At 37.0% G+C, this 21,247-nt stretch overlaps 2 protein-coding genes across 3 annotated transcripts; both read left to right on the top strand.

The window, feature by feature from the left end:
- The first annotated feature begins 7,499 nt into the window (after positions 1-7,499).
- Positions 7,500-10,247, top strand: LOC133710084 (uncharacterized). The gene is made up of 7 exons (XM_062136060.1): positions 7,500-7,803; positions 7,899-7,983; positions 8,064-8,122; positions 8,212-8,333; positions 8,645-8,852; positions 9,520-9,691; positions 9,959-10,247. The coding sequence occupies exons 1-7, from the start codon at positions 7,801-7,803 to the stop codon at positions 9,985-9,987; spliced, it is 678 nt and encodes a 225-aa protein (XP_061992044.1). The 5' UTR covers positions 7,500-7,800; the 3' UTR covers positions 9,988-10,247.
- Positions 10,248-11,553: 1,306 nt separating this feature from the next.
- On the top strand, positions 11,554-15,266 carry LOC133711994 (putative zinc finger protein At1g68190). 2 transcript variants are annotated; one of them, XM_062138071.1, is made up of 6 exons: positions 11,554-11,787; positions 12,468-12,996; positions 13,069-13,422; positions 13,872-14,099; positions 14,238-14,536; positions 14,642-15,266. In XM_062138071.1, exons 2-6 carry the CDS (start codon positions 12,520-12,522, stop codon positions 14,769-14,771), a joined length of 1,488 nt encoding a protein of 495 aa, XP_061994055.1. In that variant the 5' UTR covers positions 11,554-11,787; positions 12,468-12,519; the 3' UTR covers positions 14,772-15,266. The 2 variants fall into 2 exon arrangements, with proteins under 2 accessions (XP_061994055.1, XP_061994056.1); XM_062138072.1 differs by lacking the exon at positions 11,554-11,787 and having other exon boundaries at positions 12,414-12,996.
- The last annotated feature ends 5,981 nt before the right edge of the window (positions 15,267-21,247 follow it).

Raw genomic sequence — 21,247 nt, forward strand, 5'->3', positions numbered from 1 at the left:
TAGTGGAGATATGAATTTCAAGTTTTATCAAGATATATTGTAGATTTCTATCTTCACATTTTATCTACAGATTCATAATCACATGGCATTCATGGTTATAATAAACTCACAAATGTTATTTATAATCAGCAATTTCCTTGTATAAATCATAGATTGCAGTTATCTGTACTTGATCTGAATGCAGCATCTATCCTTTCGCATAAAACCAGATGTGTAATAAGCAATTATATGTTTTAGTTTCTAGAAATTTTTATTTGTAATATATAGTTGTTAATGCTTTACTACTTTAACCAACAATATCTGTGAACTACCAACTTTAAGGGAAAGAGTCTGAATCACCAACAATAATGTCGGGTTGAATGCAATAAATTCAGCAGTATCAGTTCACTGAGTACTCAGCATACAAATAGAGAGGAAACCTAGGTTTCCATTTTTATTGTTACTGCAACTTTTATTAGGGGAAGAGAAAACCTTTTGACATGAATCTTCATGACCATCAGCACTCATAATGTTTTTGCAACTTGAGGATCCACACCACCTACATCTGAAACTTTGAACTAATGTTGTTCTGTGCTATCTCCAAATAAAGTTCTCTCCAGCCATTCACGGTATTCATCAAAATTGCCTGCATATGGTGCATTGCCAAAAGAATTGTACTCATCATCTGCTTCAAGCATTTTCAACAGGTCAGCATACTCTGACAGTGGCTGGTGCTCATTTGATGAAATAGCTGGAGGAGCGTCTCCTGTTAAATTATTCAGCTCCTGGCTTCCACTGTTGAAGTATACTGGAAGGTTCTCTATATCTTTTGCATTGCTTGAAGCTTTTTGTTCCCCCAATTCAGTTGTTACTGGAGAAACCTTGTTCTGATTTTGGGAATCGAATGGAACGGTGAAAGATGGAGTACAGTGCTGGTGCTCATTTAATGAAATCGCAGGAGGTGCCTCTCCTGTTATAGTATCCGAAACCTTGTTCTGATTTTGGGAATCGAATGGAACGGTGAAAGATGGAGTACAGTGCTGGTGCTCATTTAATGAAATCGCAGGAGGTGCCTCTCCTGTTATAGTATCCAGCTTCTGGCTTCCACTGTTGAATTTTGTTGGGAGGTTCTGTAAGTTTTTTGCATTGCTTGAAGCTGTTTGCTCCTCCAGAAGCTGAAGTTCAGTTGTTACTGGAGAAACCTTGTTCTGATTTTGGAAAGCGAATGGAACAGTGAAAGCTGGAGTATAGTGCTGGTGGTCATTTGATAAAATCGCAGGAGGTGCCTCTCCTGCTAGAGTGTCCAGCTTCTGGCTTCCATCGTTGAAGTTTGCTGGAAGGTTCCCTAGATTGTTAGCATTACGTGAAGGAGTACGGTATTTTTCTAGGTCCATGTTGAGAGGCTCATTCGGGAGCTGAGATGCATTTTCTGATTTGTGGGGAGAAGCATCCTCAGTAGTCATGTACTCCATACTAGGCGAATCCTTTAGCAGAAGCTCAAGTAGTTCATTTGTTCCTGCAACTTCTGTTGAAAAACTGTTCTGAGTTTCGGAACTGGAGGTATTAACTGGAGCATAATATTGCTCTTGGTTCACTGAAGCACTGTCTGGTGTCATGTAAATCATGCTTGGTAAATTCATTGGCATGGGCTCAAATAATTCACTTCGTTGATCTTCTGTTGAAAACTCGTCCCGAGTTTCAGAGTTCATGGGAGCACTTACAATTAGAGTACAATTTTGCTCTTGATTCGCAACCGAAACCTCGTTTGAGAACTGAAATGCATTTGCCGACATGTAAGGAGAATCTGCCTCTGGAGTCGAGTAGTTCATACCTGGTAGGTTCATCTTCTGTAGCTCAAGCACTTCTGTTGTTCCTGCAATTGGTGTTTCCTTGTTTATGGAATTGATGGGATCAGTCAAAGCAGGAGTACAATTTTGCTTTTGATGCACGGCAGGAGGCTCATCGGGGAGCTGGAATGTATTGGTTGACATGTTGGGAGGATCAACCTCTGAAGTCATGGACGTCATGCCCGGTAAGTTTTCAGTTACTTTCAGTTTTTTCTTCAATATTTCCTTCATGCCAGTTTTGTATGCAAAACTGCTTGTTTCTGGTATCTGGTTCATATTTTGAAGCCAACCATCAGTTCTTAGAGAATCATTGGGGCTATTGGTATTTCCGTAGCGAGACAAGCCTCCATGGCTTGAGTTTAGATTCTGCATTCTGTAGTCATGATTGTCGAAACTAGCTACACAGATCGAAGATCTGGTCAAAGAATTTGGAGTAGTTGATTCTGTTGGTTTACCTCCTACTCCAAACCTTGAAGTCCCTGGTTTCTTCTGGTATACCAGAGAACTTTGCTTTGGTGGCACAAACTCATTCCCACCAGAAACTTTGCTTAAACTAGTTCTTCCAGTAAATATGCCAGTCTCGTTAATTCGCCTTACTTGATTTTTGTATTTCTGAAAATAAAGAATATAACATTAATCCTTCAAACAAAGATTGGAATGATAAAGAATACTGGTAAAATGTACATGCAAGTTGTCAAACTGGAAAACAGAAATAAAGCAAATAAGAAGCTTAAACAATAATAAGTAATTAATAATAATTCACAACTACATATTTTCTAGAGAATCAATCAAAAGTTAATTGATGGGAAAGAATCGGCCTTTGATTGATGAGATATGAATAGAAGAGAACCTGAAGATGGCTTGCAACCTGGCGCATTGTTAAATTCTCCACACCCATCATGTTCATAATCGCTTTAGGACGAGCTTCTGTATGCAACAAGCCAACAAGAAAATGACGATAATTTAGTAACTTATAAAGGTGAACTGAAGCATAATGCTGAACTAACTACGTAGCTCAATAGATAGTACGGAAATTACATAAAAATATTAGATAGTTTTCTGAGAAATAAAAATTACTCTGATCTCCCAAGGCACTTATTGCTGTTGTAAACTTGAAATGCAGGTCCGAAGTCCAATTAATACGTTCTTTCTTATCTGTTTTGTCATTGCTATGTTTCTTGGAGATCCCTTCCTGATTCCTGGCTATACTGTCAGAATCAGTTTGCTCTACAGTTGGTTTCAATTTTTTTTGTTTTCCTTGTTCTTCGGTATCATCAGCTGGCTGCTTCATCCCAGATGCTTTTTGTTTTTGGCTCTCTGTTGGGAACAACCCTTCGATGCTATAGCTATGCAAACCTGTTTCATGATTTCATCAGCTAAGTAAATCTTACCGGACTTGAGTGTCAATGTGCAAGTTTTAGTGTGTCAACTTGCTCATACTTACCTTCTAGATCAGTTTCAAGGCCAGTGCCATTCCAATAATGCCCAGTATCAGGCCTACACAATGCACCATCCTCGGTTTCAATACCTCCAAAGGAAGGTCTAAGCACTGAAGACTCTTGATAGTCCTTTGGCCAGTCTATCTTTTCTTCACAATTTGGTTTACCTATGTCCTCCATTGGGTTTGTCTTCCTGTATACGTGTCGCCACACATTTTTCAGATCCTCCAAAGGAATGGGTTTCTCAAGGATAATGCTTGCTACTTTGTCTAGGGCTTTCCTGGTCATGTCAGCATTCATTTCAGAGGAGATCACTGCATCAAAAGCCCAAGTATCAAAAAATCAGTATGCAAGAGTAAATAAGTTGTCTGCAAATCAATCGAGATGGAAAACTTAAGGAATTTGAAGCTTACATATGACAGGAATATCCTTCTCGAGCAGTGCATGCAGAAAAGAAACACTCTCAATATCAGACATGTTAATGCTAGCCATTACTAGTTCATAGTGATCCTTTTGTTCACTAATCATAGACAAAGCGACAGATGCCTGCTCGATTGCAGTAACTGAAATGAAAATGCAAGATATAATTAAATTCCACTCAATATTTTCAGATTGACGAGGCTGCAAATAACAAGCATTAACATAAATTACCGAAAATTCCTTACATTAAAAAAGTATATTCGAGAACTTTCTTTCACAGCGCAATAACGAATAGCAGTTACATTTTCTAATAACATGATAAATTTGCGTATAGAATAGAATTTATATCGCAGACTTCCTTGCTAGACAGAGATGATCGATCATTGTCTAAAACATTTATGCGCAGACATGCGGCATCTTTGAAATTATGGAATATACAAAAGTGATGTATATGTATTACCATTGAATGAGTATTGTTCAAGCACTGATGCTGTGTACATGAGGGAAAATGTGTCATGATCGAACAGCAGGATTTTAAGGCCGTGCGCAAATTCAGGAATACCGTCAGTCTCTATAAAACTCATGTTGTCCATTTTCACCAGTACTACACAAAGATTGAGTGCATTACATAAGGCAAGAAATCCAGAAACTTGAACCTGATAAACTAATTAGATTAAGAATGTGAAGAAAATAAGTTTGGCATCAAGAAGCTTTAAAAGGATATATAGAAGGATGGAATTACCAGGTCTGTAGTTTGAGCACTTAGCTTTAGCAGCACATGAACTAGAGGGTGTTTTGCTGCTTTCAGAAAACAGGTTCTGTATAGTTGTCTAATCTTATGAAATGGGAAGAAGAAGAAAGGTGCTTATCATTATCCAGGTTTATGCTTAAATAGGAGTCTGCAGAGTAGGGGATTCTTGAACATTTTTGGACGTCAGTTGAATCCAAAAGGAAAGTAGCAACCTCAGACCAGGACCCCAGGTAGTCAAAACCATGTTCAGCCCTGTAATAAATCATTGTATAATTTCCAATTGGAGAAGGAATTCATAAAAAGACAAGTCATAATATCTAAGCCAACAAATTTTTTTTTTTGGAAGTCCATGTATAATTTCTACTCTGGCCTCATAATATCATAAGAAATTTCTTACTTATGAGCTAAAATTGGCATGTAACGTTAAAGGAGTCACATGAAAAGGAGGGAAATTATGAGGTGTTTAGGAAGGAAAAAAGATTCAAAGATTCACCTAGGTAACAAAATGTGCATCTTTTCTTTAAAATGGAATATGAAAAAAAATGAGTCAAAAAAGTTTGTTATTTGGAGTTTTAATGCGGTTTTGAACTTCAGGAACAAGTTGAAAGTGAAGAAATAACTTATATGATATGAATAAGAACATAGGTTTTTACACTTACAGCTCACTCCGGATTTGCTGATCAAGCTGAAATTTCTTCGTAGGCAAATCCTCCATGGGAAGAAATTTTACGTGCGGACAAAATTTTGGATATAAGTTGGGAGTTATTTGCAACTCAAGAATATTTTTGTAGCTTTGACCTCACCATAATATGCAAAGCACTGTGGGTACTACTACTATCTTTTTGTCTGTCTATGTCCTTAAATGACAGCGGAAGGGTATGTAACGGCATATTCTGGCTTGTGTTGATTATACTATTTCGCCCTGAGGGCTTGATTCAAAAAAAAAAAAATATGCAAAGCGATCTTTCTTTTTTATTTCAAGTATAGTAGTCAAAACCACCTTATACCTTATTAATAATTTCTTGAATAATTTTTTTTTGTCGGTGAGCCGTGACCTGTTGGTTAGCCAGCCTAACTAACACTGTGGAGGTCACGGGTTCAAATCTCACTGACATCAGGGATGAGATGGAGTGGGGAGTTACATTGTCGTCTAGAGTCAAAAAAAAAAAAATCTTGAATAAAACTCATTTTATGGTGGAAAGTATTAGGTTCATCCATTCGTAATTAACGTATTTTAACTTTACATTCTTATAATATGATCCATTCGTGTATCTAAACTCATTTCATATTGGATAAATATTAAGTTCATCCATTCGTAATTAACGTGTTTCAAATTTCCAATTTCATAATAGGCCACGTTCATATATCTCAAAACATAATCTAAAGACTATCTCTAAAATTGGTGACTAGTTGGTCTAGTGACGTAAATCTTTTCTTTATAAGGTGGTAAATCTTAAGTTTGACTCACATAAACAAAATAACAATAAAAATTATCTTTAGGAAAAATTCAACAATACAATCAAATAATCTATCAAATAATTAGACGATTTTAACAATAGTTAAGATCAATGGAACGAACCATTAATTTGTTGGCAAAAATGATTGAAAAATTCAACTATACATTAATGTACCAATAAATTAAGTAAATTAGATTTGATACAGACTAGTTGCATGCATAAGTAAACTGGCTTGACTTGATCTCAAAATAGCATACCTCTGTATGGAGTTTGTCTAGTTTTGTATTGAACCAGTCTACTTAATATATCAGTACATTAATGTATTGTAGAAAAACCCTAAACTAATGAAGTGACTCTACGAATTGTCCTTTCACTCTTTACTTTTGTTTCATGTTAACATGGGTTAAGAGGTAAGTTCAACCAACCAAGGAACATCTCAAGAGCCCCTCTCTCTAAACTTTAGAGAGAGAAAGTAGATTTGAAAACAAAATCCCCTCCCCCTTCTTTTTTGCCCAGATCTTGATCCATCAAGTTCTAGATTGAAGGTTTAAGAGTTGGGGGAGGTCCCTCCTTCTCTATTCCTCTTCAGCATCCTTAAGAATTTATAGTTCTTGTCTCACTTTTGTGGTGTCTTTTGCTCCCTTTGTGGCCATTTCTGGCTATGTGCAGTTCGTTTTTGACTATGTCCAGATTAGGAGGACCTTGTTCCTCGCCTTTTTTTTTTTCCCTCTCTCTCACTATCAGTCGATCCCACATCTTTCCAGTTCAATGCTTACTCAACCCCAAAATAGTTCTTCTCTTTTTACTATCAACTTCCATAAGGGCTCTTGTGACTGCGATGATAAAGTACAAGACACTTACCTAGGCGAGTATGGATGCTCACACATGGGTTCATCACCTCCCATTCTCCATGGTTCTGGTTCTCGGTCTATGCTCTGGTTCTCGAGCCTCTTTCGACAACCATGACTCTTTCTTGGTTTGAGTCTCGATGGTGGATAATATGGTGTTGTTTTTAGGGATCTTCTCCCCTTGGTTGTTGGATTTAATATGATCTGTGTATTGGGATTTGATTGACATCGGTTATTCAGTTTAGAACTACTTAGTGTTCTGCATCTGGTAACACATCAACAGCTCTGGGTGGTCGGCGGCGCAAGGTGGCCTGCAGTGGCTAGGTTTTCTGTATTGGGTTGGGCTTGTTCTTTGGGCCTATGCTTTAGTTGTTTTATAAGGGTTAATTTCTTTGGACTGACTCTTTCTGAGCCCAGTTGAAAATTAAGTTTCCTTTGTTTTACTATCTGTTCAGGCCTGTCCATCAGACTTATTAGTTGGTTATTGTTTCAGCCATTTGGGCTAGATTTGTGGCAGTTTAATTGATCATTTGATCCCCCACTTCTAAAAAAAAAACTAAGCCCAAACGGCACAGACCAAACTCAAACTGCCGGCCAAGAGGTTAAGAGGTCCAACCGTCCGGCCAAGCCCAAACGGCACAGACCAAACTCAAACTCTAAAATCTTCTTTATATAATTCAAGCAGGAATCGCACTTTGTTTGGCTGTGACGCAAGACAAGTATGTTGGAGCCCAAAGGTCCTCGGAGCGTCCCTACAGGATGGGTAATACTGTACTAGCAATTCCAAATGAGATCATTCAAAGATGGAACCGAGCCCCGAAGGTTAGGGAGTCCTATGATAAGTAAATAACAATCCCAAATGAGATTATTCATCGAGCCCCAAGGATTAGAGGAGCGTCAAAAAAAAAAAAAAAAAAAAAATATTAAGACAGGAATCGGATTTGGATTTGCTTTGTAAGTCTCGTAAGTCGTACCAGTCTCTTAAATCCCCGGCGGGACGCTTCAAAAAAAGGTGAAACTGAAAAGACGCCCACCGCTGCACTCTCTCCCACTTTCACAATGGTCACCTTCTTCTTCTTCTCATTACTCCTTTAATAGGGTTTTGTTTCTCTATCTCCCTATTATTCTCATACAGTAACTGGTCTATGATTTTGCAGGCAGATTTTACCGAAGAACTCGAACCCCTTTTCGATTACAGCCGCGTGCAGCCTCTCAATGTCATCTCCCTCGACGACGACGACGGTGAGCTCTTTACCAATTCAATCAAGGCTTGAATTGTCTCCAAGTTCAGTATTTTTAAGCGTTCAGTGTTTCTATTGCAGACGACGAGGCGTCGGCTTCTCCTCCGAGCAAGAAGAGGAAGAAGGCTTCGAATCCAGCAGTAAGCAGCTCTTATTTACTATCGGACATTACGGTTTTATTACATATGATTTTCAATTTGTTGATGTTTTTCGATGAATTGGGATTTAGGTTGAAAAGGTTGATGACAGTGTGAAGGTTACAGTTATTGAGGAAGACGACGAGGACTGGTTGCTTCCTCCGCCCAAACTTACCAAGAAATTGGGTGATGATTCCATCTTAAAGGCGTTGAGGTATTTTCATAATTGATTTTTTTTTTTAAACTGAAAAATTGTGAATTGGATTCTGGTGCTTGTATGACACATAGTTGGAATATATAAGGCCTTTGATTAAATTGTTTATATTTGAGGTCAGATTACCTCTGTGGGAACTGGTTTGATCTAGGCATCTAGCCATAGTTTTGAGTTTTAGATGATTCTGTTGCTCCAGAACATTAAACCTTTACTCCTGTTGTTTGATCTGGTTTACCTTGTTTTGGCTTCCGTTGGGTTTCAATGTTGTAAGTTGCTAATTTTGGCGATGAAAACTCCATCTCTTAATGCAGGTTACAGAAGCAAGAGCTGGCATCAGCTGAGTCGGCTGAAAATGTGGTCCGAGCTGTGGAGGAGTCTGTGAGACGAGAACTTCTTAGTTCCCTCCAATCTTCACCAGATGCTACGGCAGCGCCACCTCCAAAGCCCCAAGTTGAAAGAAACAAAGTAGTTATATCTATTCAAGACAAGGATGGAGTCAAGCAATTTCGCATATACATGGTATGTTATGCAGATAAATGTACAGACATGTAATATATATTTGTCTAGTCATTCCCATTCTTATAATTGATTAGTCTATGGTTACTTCTGACTTGTAGGAAATGGAATGGTCGTTCAGAAACATTATATACCCTTGATAACCTGAGAATTACATGTGATATTGCAAAAAAAAAATCTATTAGTCTTGTTAATTGCAGAAAATTGAAAATTATCATTTAGGTTTCAATAACATTCAGTTTCAAGTACTGTATGTGATGCTTATGTAAGCTAGTGTCTATCAAACTGAGCATGGAGTGTTGTAATCCATCTAGAGAGTCTAGAGCAGGTGGTTTCTGTGCCAATTCAATGTATTTGTACAACTGTACGAAAAACCACAAAAAGGACTGTACAACAGAGGATAGAGAATATGTGTATGCAGCTCATATCACTGTGCTGTATTGCATTCATCTGATAGGTTTGTGTGCTAGATTTTTCCCAACTCTTCTGACACTGAACATACAACCTTCTAGTTCTTTTCTTCCTCATCTCTTCCCCAAAGCCGACTTACCTCCTTTTCTTTTCTATATGTTGCTTTGTTCCATGTTCTCTGTGCTGAGGTTTCAGCTATATGGCTTACTGGATGTTTAGAAATTTGTAATTCTAATAAGATTTTCTTCTACTTTAACAGGATGACAAGTTTGAGCGGCTATTCAAAATGTATGCAGATAAAGCTAAGATTGACATTCAGAGTTTGGTTTTTAGTTTTGATGGAGATAAAATAGGTCCAGATGCCACACCTGAATCACTCCGGATGGAGGATGATGACATGATCGAAGTGCATGATACTTCAAACAAAAAAGGTAATGAATGAGAAGGATCATTTGGTAATCAACTTAACACTTTTCGCCCTTTATTGAATTCAGGCTTCTAGCCATATCCTTTCAGTCATTTCATTTAGGTTTGTATCTAAATTTATACGCATCATTGTCCTGAGCAAATTGTTACCACTGCTGCCAGTAAATTTATGTTTTTAGTCGCAAACTCAGATGTTTTCCACTATAGATTCCATTTCTAAGTTATCTGCTCAACTTCCATCCGAATTCTTATTCATTCTTCTTTGAATTCAGGTGTTTCTTCAACCAAGGCAACTCGATGACTCTGTTTTCCGGGGGGAAGGATAGCCGTGAATGCTCCCAAATGCTCCTTTTTGATGGTTGATGTATTAGAGCAACAACTATGCTTGTGCTTTCTCTCCAATTGTATAGTTGCAGTTCAAATTCAGAATTCTTTTCAGGAACAAGTACAAGCTATAAAGACATAGCTCGACTGCTCGAGGAAAAGAAAAACACTCCTTGTACAAGATTTTGTCGGATTAACAGACTAGTTCCTTGTGTGGTTCTACAGTTGATTCTTGCCTCTACTGTTGTTCCTCCTATCCTTGAACTCCTATCGCTGCTCCATAACAAAAAGTGCTGTAAAACCCAGCTTTTAACTTCCTGACAATAGTCGGGTTAACATCGAATTTCTTGACCAGATAATTACCTATACTAAAGCAACTCCAACAGATTCCCTATATTTTGATTTTTCTCTATTTTAGGGATAAATAAGTCTCTTTTGCTCCAACAGATTACCTATAACTATCTCTATTTTAGGAAAAGTGAGGAAAGATTACCTATAACTATCTCTATTTTAGGAAAAGTGAGGAAAGAGAAAACCAAATTCCCTATATTTACAGCAAACTCTAAAATTTTAAGAAAGAATATGTAGAGTTTAGAGATTGTTGTAAAATAGGGAGTCTGTTGGAGTTGGAGAAGAAAAAAAAGGCTAAAGCTTTGACTTTTGCTTCCTCTAATACCGAAATTATAGGGAAGCTGTTGGAGTTGCTCTAACAACTTCCCTATAATTTCTGTAATATAGGGAAGCAAAAGTCAAAGAAAGCTTTAGCCTTTTTTTCTTCTCCAACAGATTTCCTATTTTACCGCAATTTCTAAAATCTCCATAATTCTTCCTTAAATTTTAGAGATTGCTGTAAATTTAGGGAATTTGATTTTCTCTTTCCTCCTTATCTCTAAAATTATGGATAGTTTTAGGGAATCTGTTGGAGCAAAAGAGGCTCATTTTTCCCTAAAATAGGGAAAAATCAAAATATGGGGAAGCTGTTGGAGTTGCTCTAAAGCCCTATCTCTCTATGAACAGTATCTCCCATGTTGATTTACCCATTTGCCATTGTTTGTTTGCTTATTACGAAGTTGCCATCAACGATTGATTTACTATTTTGCCCCCTAATGTTGTATTTATTACTGTTCTACCCCTCATGCCTGTTTTACCATTTTGTCCCTCCCTCTCAATTAAATTACTCATAGAATCCAAGCATATAATTTAGACCTTAATTAAATTAAAATTGGGAGTGAAATAATGGAAGATTTTGATCCGATAACTCACACCATTCATATGGTGTGTTGGCAATTTCTAGTTTCAACTAAATACAGAAAACTGAAATAATGGTTTATTATCATGAATGATTTGAATTTGACCACCATCATATCGGTGGTACTTAAACTTATACTCTGTTACGACAAGTACATAAACTTTTCGATTTCATCAAGTACAACCGTCAAACTCTCATCCATCTGAACTTCAGATTTGGATGGACTTTTAGGATTTGGATAATCTGGGTCATACATTTCACATGCATTCACTCACTCTCAGATTGTAATGGGATAACGTGGATGATGATCGCATGGTCCTTGAGCCACGTATTCAAATCCACGCTGGAAAGTTGAGCTCACAGATGTACACGTCAGAGCCATAAAGTGTCAAAATGTCAAAATGATAAACAGCACACAACAAGAAGAAGAAGAAGAAGAAGAAGATAATCAAAGCAACAAGAGAAGAGAAGATGAGTGCTCTGCGTCTCTCATTGTGAGCCTTATTTTTACCCGGGAAAAAATCACGGGTACATTTTTTTCTTTCTTTTTCCTTCTTTTCGAAGATAATAGCTTTGAATTTTTTTAATTATAATTCCCACTTTGGATCGCCTCTGTTTCTTGTTTTTCATATCTGCTGATCATGTGAAGTTGATCGAATAAGGACCTTTGATATTCATAAGTTCAAAAATGTTTCTTCATGTTTGAATCATTTCTCCGGATCTGACCCATAAAGAAAAGAGAAGGGCTTCAGAAATGGTCTTGGCTGTAGAACTTGAAAAAATGTGTGTAATTGTTAGGGTACCTCAGCCATTCTACTATAGGGGTAAAGCTATGGTATGTTAACATTTCTCATACATCAACTATTTTTACCACTTTAAGGACTCATGTTACCACTTTGAGGACTAATATTACTATTTTGAGGACTCATATGGTAAACTAAGAAAATTTACCACTTTAAGGACTCATGTTACCACTTTGAGGACTAATATTACTATTTTGAAGACTCATATGGTAAACTAAGAAAATTTACCACTTTAAGGACTTATGTTACCACTTTGAGGACTAATATTACTATTTTGAGGACTCATTTTACCACTTTTAAGGCAATTGTATGCATGTCATACGTTAACACATTGTAGAATTTTCCCTACTATAGTAGTTTGCTTTTATTTCTTTAGGACTAATAAGAATTGGTGTTTCAACTTAGAAACTGCAAATGTGAAGCTTCACTTTGTGAGGGTTTTCTAGTTTTGGAGAAAATGGAGAAATGTTGTGAGTTCTGCAGAGCATTAAGGCCGGTAGTGTACTGTAAAGCTGATGCAGCACATCTTTGCCTATCTTGTGATGCAAAGATCCATTCGGCTAACACAGTTTTCAACCGGCATCAGCGCACTGTCTTATGCGAATCCTGCCAAGGCCGCCCTGCTTATGTTCAGTGTTTGGATCACAGAATGTTTATGTGCAATGCCTGTGACAGGAGCCAGCACACGTCATCTTCCCAACATCATCACAAACGCACTATCCGGAGTTACACAGATTGCCCGTCTGCCAAGGATTTTGCAGCATTGTGGGGTTTCCAATCAAATGAGATAGATAACAAGACTCTATCCACCTCTTGTGGTTCTTGTGACTCGAGTGTGGTAAGCTATGATATTCATGGGCAGTCTTGCTCACAAATTGAATGTCTTTCAGGTGGTGCTCGGTTTGAAATGGGATCGACCAGTAAACAATACGAGGTAGCCAGAAATAGTTGAATGAATTGGCACTGTTGAAATATTCATGTCTAATTGATGTGTTTATCTTTGCAGATATATTGTAAAGGTGAAGAGCATAAGAAGACTGGTTTTATTCTGCACCAGATACTTGACTTGGAAAGGCTGCAGCTAGCCAAAGGGAATAGCCCTTCAGCACAGAGTGACCTATCTTCTTCAGCACATCATACTTGGAACAGCTTTCATGAGAATCTTGATTGGCATTTACAACATTGCGAGACTACTGGTACTAACTTTCAGCTAAATGAGAGTCTGCTTCAGGATCCGAAAGATGATCCTTTGCCATTTCTATTTTCTGAAGCGGAACATTTACCATCAAATTCAACTATTGGACTTCCATTGCAGACAGAATCCATTTGGCAGTGCAGAAGTCCGGTTCAAAGTAGTCAGGTTCGATCAATATCAGTGCAAGTCATTCATCTGGACTTTTGTTGTGTTACATTAATTACTGTTAAGATTAATCTGTTTGTACTGTTTAGAAGTTCCCTGAGATGAAGAAATATCTTAATTTGTGCTCACCATATATATGGAGGTGACATAATAAAATACGATACTCTATTTCTCAATTAAGGAACTCTAATCATTGTTTTGGTTCTTTTGTTGCAACCATTCATAAGTGATTCCTCATTCAATTTTGACGTAGACTTCAAGAATTGCTATGTATCTGCATTAGTTCATCATGTCACTTTAGTCTTAACAATACTAGTATTCCCCTCCTTGTTTGACAACGGAAAGGCAGTCTGGAAGTTTGAGATGTTCTATCGGGTGGACAGCCTCTATAATTCATTTTTTAAAGAACCATTTTTCATTGTGTTTTACCATCTGACCTGATTTTGTAGCTGTGGTCTCAAAATATGCAAGACCTTGGGGTTTGTGAAGAGCTTGTTTGTCACGACGATTTCAACATACCTGATGTTGATTTGACATTCCGAAATTTCGAGGAACTCTTTGGAGGTGATCAAGATCCTACCAGATTGCTGCTTGATGATAAAGATGTCTCATATTCCTCCATGGAGAGGGACATGTCCCTCGATAAATCAGATGACTGCAATTCAAGAGCAATGGTGGTATGGATTAGGACTTCCACTGTTTCCTTTCTTACGAATGAAATGTTAGTGTTACTATAATTGAATCATCAAGCTCCTCTATATAAGATGAAAATCAGGTGCTAAATATACATCTGCTCCTATATATTATTTTGGCAGGATGTATCAGAGGCTTCATCCATGTACCTTACTCAGCCTGCAGACTTCGACAAAGATACCAGTGCCTGTAACAAAGTTGTAGACGTTTCGGGAAGCATGGATTCGAATTCTCCACATGCTATTCGACCACCTTTGTCAACTTTACCATTCTCTGAGTCGAGGATATTCACCGTTAGTAACAATGCAGATTGTCATGATACGCAACCCTTGAGCACTTCACCTGATGATGTGGATGCTGGACAGCTGGAAGTCAGAGCAAGTTCTCGGATGAGGTACAAAGAGAAGAAGCATTCTCGACTGTAAGTACAATAATTCTAAAGCTCTCAAATATGATTTTACACATCGAAATGTGTCATGTTAAGTTGTACATAGGAATAACAAATCACATGCATTGTTATCTTCAGAACTGAGAAGAAACTTCCATATCTATCTCGGAAAGCTACAACTAATATACATAAGCTGGGAAAAGGCCGAATTGTTAAGACAGAAGAGGAATACGATTCAGACACCATTGATGTGACAAGAAGTTACTGATCGAACTTTAGCCATCTTTGTCTATACATATTACCATGTCCCAAGTGGCCGGCCAAGTGATCGAAGTGCAATCTGGTTTAAAATTTACAGTCAAAGCATGCATGAACTTCTTTTTCTTTTCTTACAGTAGTTGTTCAATTTACGTACTCTTAACAGTAAATTTTCGTTATATTGATGAAAATGTGCATGAAACGGAAGCTCTTTCTGGACGTACTGTTGTGAACCATTCCAGCTGGATTCCTAGTACCTAACATTCATGTGTAGTTCGTTCGGATTCGAATGCATCAACATGAACATGGGTGGATCAAGTCTAGTTAGGTAAGAACGCCCTTTCTTAACTTCTCTCCGGCACTAAGACAACAAAGATTGGTCGCCGTCCATGTCATGTTGATCCATCTTCCAGATATCATGGAAAGTACGATAGCCATCAATTTATGTTGATAAAGTTTTTCTTTTTTGGCAACAAGTAGCCAACAACAGAGTTGCTTTTAGCTAAGCACTTGAGCAGTATCATACATATGATAACGAATCATTAATAGGATAATTTTATCTAGAAATATGTTAAAAATTACAAAAATGATACCATAGTGGCATAGTTTGGTATCAGACATGTGGCAGTTTTTTTTTTTTTTTAGCAGAGAAAAATAATATATTAATTTAGCTTGATTACAATGGTTCATGGATATCCTGATTATTAATAAGAGTTGAGAATAATGGTAAGCGTTAAAAATATATTGTATAGACATTCAAATTTCACTGACACCAAAGTGTAGAGCGAGGTAAAAGTTAAAACTTAAAACTAACAAAAGATATAAATAGATGTTTAAAATTTTGACTCATAAGTCATAAGAGGCGAAAACTCACATAAATTCCAACGTCAAAACCTCTTTCTTTGTCCCCAGATCCCAGATTCGAAGAGAAGACCAAATCACTGTAAAACTGGACCTCCTCGGTGCCACTCAATTGTGAGTTTACTAGATTAATACTTTTCACTTGCATAATGCAAAATGAGCACATACTTAAACTAAACTCTTCACAAGCTTTATCTTCTTCTCCACCTAAAGAGTCGTTCTCTTCATCATCATCTGATTCAGTAGGGGGTTTATCTGATAAGCCTTGGTTCTATCATGTATATGTCTTTATCTTTGTGGATCTGTTATGTTCTATACTTATCACTTTAGTTAATACATGTTGATAACGCAGAATATAGAACTAGTAAGCTTCTACGTCACAGACTCACAGTACATGCGACAGATGGTTAAAGCTGTTAGAATCAAGTATGGACTTGTCACATGTTATCATAATGTATATGATGATTAGCTTAATATCAATCCTAGTTTAACATGGATACAAGCTGTAAATCAATACTAGTAACTTATTGAAGCAGTGTATCAATTCATTAAGGATAGTAATCCATTGCTTAGTCTACAAGAAAGGCTACAAGATTGTGATACATCAGGATTCTAATTGGGAGACTTGTCCCTTAAGAATTATCTTAATGGAAGGAATCTAAGGGTTAACTATCCTATATAAATAGATGAACTTGGTCCCTGTTACTACCACGTTTTGCATATTGTTCTGTCCATTAAGAAGCAAGTTGGTAAGTAACAGAAGGCCATCTTCAAGTGATCATTGTTGTGCAGCTGTAAAGATGGAATCCATGCCAGTAATTGCTGAAGGTAAGTCTTGATCCTTTTATGATTATTGTCGGGTTGATGTGCATATGTTGTGAGCATGTATATGGTTTTACAATTGGTATCAGAGCATAGGCTCACAAATATGAATTAAGTATTGCTTGACATGAAAAACGTTTTAGGGTTTTGCAAAACAAAAAAAACAAAAAAAAAAAAATCTTTTGCTTTACGGGTTAACAGGCCACTTGCCTGTTAACATCTTTTGGCCCAAGTCGCAGCAAGCATGAAAGCCAGGCCCAAAACCCGACCCGAAACCTTAAGAACAAAGGACCGTTGTTCTTGCAACTGTTAGTTTCGATCAAGAAGAGGGTATGGGACTTGATTCAGAAGTGCTCGAGATGTTTTCATCTCTAGAAGGGATTCAAACCCCAATTGCTGTGAATCAAGACACCAAGAGAATTTATTGCTGCATCTGGATATTGTATTCATGCTTCCGCTGAGATTGTTTGCAACAAATTGGGGAAAAAACAAAATCAGGTTTTTCTGTGAAAATTGGTTTCGATTCATAGCATGATAATTAAGTTTTTTGATTGTGCTCAAGAACCCTAGTTGCATTCCCGGCGTGCGTTAGGCTAGAGTAGATGGTGACCGGATGAAATTTACAATTTTGATTGTTCTGTGGTTTCTTGGAATCGAAACAATTGTATGTGCTTGAATGTGTATGTTTTGATATGCATGATGAATTGATTGATGATATGGTATTGTATCTGTGATCGTGCATGTAACAATGTATAAAGAATAAAAATCTCCCATAAATTGTTTCCACATTGTTAAAATTAACAGATGCAAGAGCTTATTTTCTTACAATGATGAATCTAGATAGAATATAAAGTTAAAGAGCTCATATGTTTTGTGGTTTTCTGTTGGCATAAGTGATTATGATGCACAAAGCATCCTTCATTGATGTTGACAGAAAACATATGGTATAACAAAACTGAAATTGTGTTTTGTGTTTTAAAATTATGCTTTAGTTTTATCTTCCAAAGAAGTGGTCAAGTGTGGTTTTAGAATACAAAACAGCAGTATGCATGCTTGATGAAAATAAATCCGGATACTTAGAGATTTTTCTTCTGTCTAAAGATGTGGATAAATTTCTTTGGATAACTTATTTTCATTAAACATGACATATTGATAAAGAACTTCAGGATGTTATGCTTCTGCTCAAAAGTGTTGCTTAACATTGTTTTTGGTTATGGACTGACATGAATGCAAGTATGGAATGATTAGGTTTTCTGTATGAACTCTTCTTGAACTGGTTGTTTAATTAAAGTTCATAAAAGACACAGAAAACTTAAAGTTATTTTCTTTACAAATTGAGAACTCACATGAATTTTGTTTTGCTCCTTAGGTAACTCCTACATGAACTTGAACAGTGTCTTGATGCTAACTGGAACCAACTATAGAGCTTGGCTAGATTCTGTAGAGAACTATATGGGAATGCATGAGAACATAGATTTTTGCTTTACTAAAAATAAGCCTGCAGAGTAGAATGAAAAGAGCACCAAGAAAGAAACTGACCTTTACAAGAAGTGGCATAGATCCAATAGAATGGCTAAGAACCTCATTCGTACATCTATGTCTAAGACTGTCAGGGGAAGTATAGAAGAGCCTGAGCTAGCATCAGATTTTTTGGAACTCATAGCTGCTAAGTTTAAAGAAAGTGAAAAAGCAGAAGCAACTAGGCTAACTAAGGAGTTTCATGATTTGAAGTACATGGGTTCAGGGGGAGTTAGAGAGCATATTATGAAGATGATCAATATAAATGGCAGACTCAGGGAGCTCTTGATGGGAGTTAGGGATGAGCAGGTAGTGCATTATGCACTGCATTCCCTACCTAATAGTTTTAGTCATCTTAGAACCAGCTACAATTCTCAAAAGGGAAACTGGACTCTAGATGAACTTATATCCATCTGTGTGGATGAGGAAGCTAGGATTAAGGAAGAAAAAGAACTTGCTACAGCCATAAACCTCATAGAGAAGCCTAAAAGGAAAAAGCCCCAGAACAAGTTGAAGCCTATCAAAGCCATAACTAAGAGTTCAACAGCTGCAGTGGCCAAGGAAAACAGGTCATTTAGGTTCAAGTGCTACTTTTGCAAAAGAGTAGGACACATGAAAAATGACTGCACTGGCTATAAGAACTGGTTAGCCAAAAAGGGTAAGATTTTTTTTCTAATACCGTTTTTTCTTTAGAAATTAATCTTATAAATGTTGAACCACAGTCTTGGTGGATAGATTCAGGCTCACCTATTCATATTACTAATTCTTTGCAGGGATTCACAAGGAGGAGAATCCCAAAAAGTGATGAAGTGAACCTGTGTGTAGGCAATGGCATGAGAGTGGCAGTCAAGGCTATTGGAACCTTAAAGCTCGATTTAGGATTAGGAAAATTGTTAATTCTGGACAATGTTTTTTATGTACCTTCTATGAGAAGGAATTTGGTTTCAGTTTCTCTTTTAGTAAAATCTGGTTGTAGACTTGTTACGGATAGTAATGGAATTCTTATTTCTAAAAATTCTGTTCAAACTGGTTCTGGTGTTATTATGAATGTTTATTTACAGTTAAATTGTTTAATGGCTCAACAAGAAATTTTACTTGTTGAAAATAACACAAACAGTACTATCACTTTAACAGGTGTTAAAAGAACCAAACTAAATGAAAAGTCTGCATTTTTATGGCATAGAAGGCTCAGCCATGTTTCAAAAGAGAGACTGAAAATTTTGGTGAAAAACAAAATCCTAAATGAACTAGATTTTTCTGATCTAACAGACTGTGTGGAATGCTTTAAGGGAAAAATAACCAATACTAGAAAGAAGACTGCATATAAAAGCCAAAATTTACTAGAACTCATACACACTGATATATGTGGTCCATTTAGGCATCAAACTATTTGTGGGAATGTGTATTTCATCACATTCATTGATGATTTTTCTAGATACAGTTATGTTTATCTACTTTCAGAAAAAGCACAAGCATTGAAAGCTTTTCAAATCTTTAAGTCTGAGGTAGAAAATCAACTAGAAAAGAAAATCAAAACAGTGAGATCAGATAGAGGTGGTGAGTTCTATGGCAAGTACACTGAATCCGGCCAACAAAAGGGTCCATTTGCCTTGTTTTTGCAAGACAATGGAATTAAAGCTCAATATACAACACCCTATAACCCACAACAGAACGGTGTTCCAGAAAGAAAGAATAAGACTCTTTTGAACATGGTTAGGTGCATGATGTGTACAACTGGTTTGCCTAAATTTCTGTGGGGTGAGGCTTTAAAAATTACAAATTATATTTGCAACAGAACACCTAGTAAAGCCAAAAAAGACTGCTTTTGAGTTTTTGTGTGGCAGGAAACCTAGTCTTCATCACTGCCATGTTTGGGGATGCCATGCAGAAGCTAGGATTTATAATCCAAGCTTGAATAAACTTGACCCCAAAACTGTTAGTTGCTATTTTATAGGTTGTCCAGATAAATCTAAAGACTATAAATTATATTCTGCTCATCATTCACCTAGAATTTTTAAACACATCAAGTAAAGTTTCTAAGTGAAAAAGTTCACAACACAAACCTTGAGGATTTAACCTCAGATTTTGAGGAAATTGTGTCAGATGAGAATATAAGTGTAGCATTGCCTTTAGAACAAGATGTAACTGATCAAGTATCTAATCAAGTAGTTGTACTTGGTCAAGTAACTGATCAAGTAGCTGTATCTAGTCAAGTAACTGATCAAGTAACTAATCAAGTACCTGAACCAATCCTTGATGAAGAACCTCAAAATCCTCAAGTAGCTCAACCTAATCCTGAAAATCCTCAGCCTAGAAGATCACAGAGAGCAAGAAAACCAACTTATGGGGGGGGAAGAGAGTGACTACATTGTTTATCTGCAAGAAGCATAAATTGAAATGGACTGTGCAGAGGACAATGATCCAACTACATTTAATCAGGCCATTGAAAGCAGTGAATCTCATCAATGGCAGCTAGCAATAGAAGCAGAAATTGATTCCATGAGCCAAAATGCAGTTTGGGAATTAGTAGAACTTGACCCCAAACAGAAACCTATAGGTTGTAAATGGGTTTTCAAAACCAAAAGAGATGCAAATGGCAATGTAGAGAGACACAAGGCAAGGTTAGTTGCCAAAGGTTTCACATAGAAGGAGAGCATTGACTTTACTGAGACTTTTTCTCCAGTATCTACAAAAGACTCGTTTAGGATAATTATGGCTTTAGTGACTCATTTTGATATGGAGCTGCACCAGATGGATGTTAAAACAGCTTTCTTGAATGGTGAACTAGATGAAGTGATTTATATGAGGCAGCCAGAAGGTTTTGTACAAGCTGGAAGTGAAAACTTAGTGTGCAAGTTAAGAAAATCAATCTATGGCCTAAAACAAGCTTCTAGACAGTGGTACAAGAAATTTGATTCTGTAATTTCTACCTTTGGATTTACAGAAAACGTTGTTGATGAATGTGTTTACTTGAAGACAGTTGGGAACAATTTTATTTTCCTAATTCTCTATGTGGATGATATACTCTTGGCTAGCAGTAACCTAAAATTGCTTAAAGATACCAAGAGCTTTCTGTCAAGGAATTTTGACATGAAAGACTTAGGAGAAGCATCTTATGTACTAGGTATTGAGATTAAAAGAGATAGAGCACAGAGACTACTTGATTTGTCTCAACAGAATTATGTTACCAAAATTTTAAAGAGATTTGGTATGGAAAAGTGTGCAGCTGGAGAAGTTCCCATGTCCAAAGTCCCAAAAGTGATGTTGAGAAAGAGAATATGGAGT

This window comes from Rosa rugosa, chromosome 5 (genome assembly GCF_958449725.1).
Source record: "Rosa rugosa chromosome 5, drRosRugo1.1, whole genome shotgun sequence".
Lineage (NCBI taxonomy): Eukaryota > Viridiplantae > Streptophyta > Magnoliopsida > Rosales > Rosaceae > Rosa > Rosa rugosa.

Excerpts from the sequence above, each read along its gene's own strand:
- LOC133710084 (XM_062136060.1), top strand. Across the intron at positions 8,123-8,211 it reads AGAAGGCTTCGAATCCAGCA|GTTGAAAAGGTTGATGACAG; the intron begins GTAAGCAGCTCT and ends ATTGGGATTTAG. Across the intron at positions 8,853-9,519 it reads AGCAATTTCGCATATACATG|GATGACAAGTTTGAGCGGCT; the intron begins GTATGTTATGCA and ends CTACTTTAACAG.
- LOC133711994 (XM_062138071.1), top strand. The coding sequence starts at position 12,520 with ATGGAGAAATGTTGTGAGTTCTGCAGAGCATTAAGGCCGGTAGTGTAC. Across the intron at positions 13,423-13,871 it reads GTCCGGTTCAAAGTAGTCAG|CTGTGGTCTCAAAATATGCA; the intron begins GTTCGATCAATA and ends CTGATTTTGTAG. Across the intron at positions 14,100-14,237 it reads GCAATTCAAGAGCAATGGTG|GATGTATCAGAGGCTTCATC; the intron begins GTATGGATTAGG and ends TTATTTTGGCAG.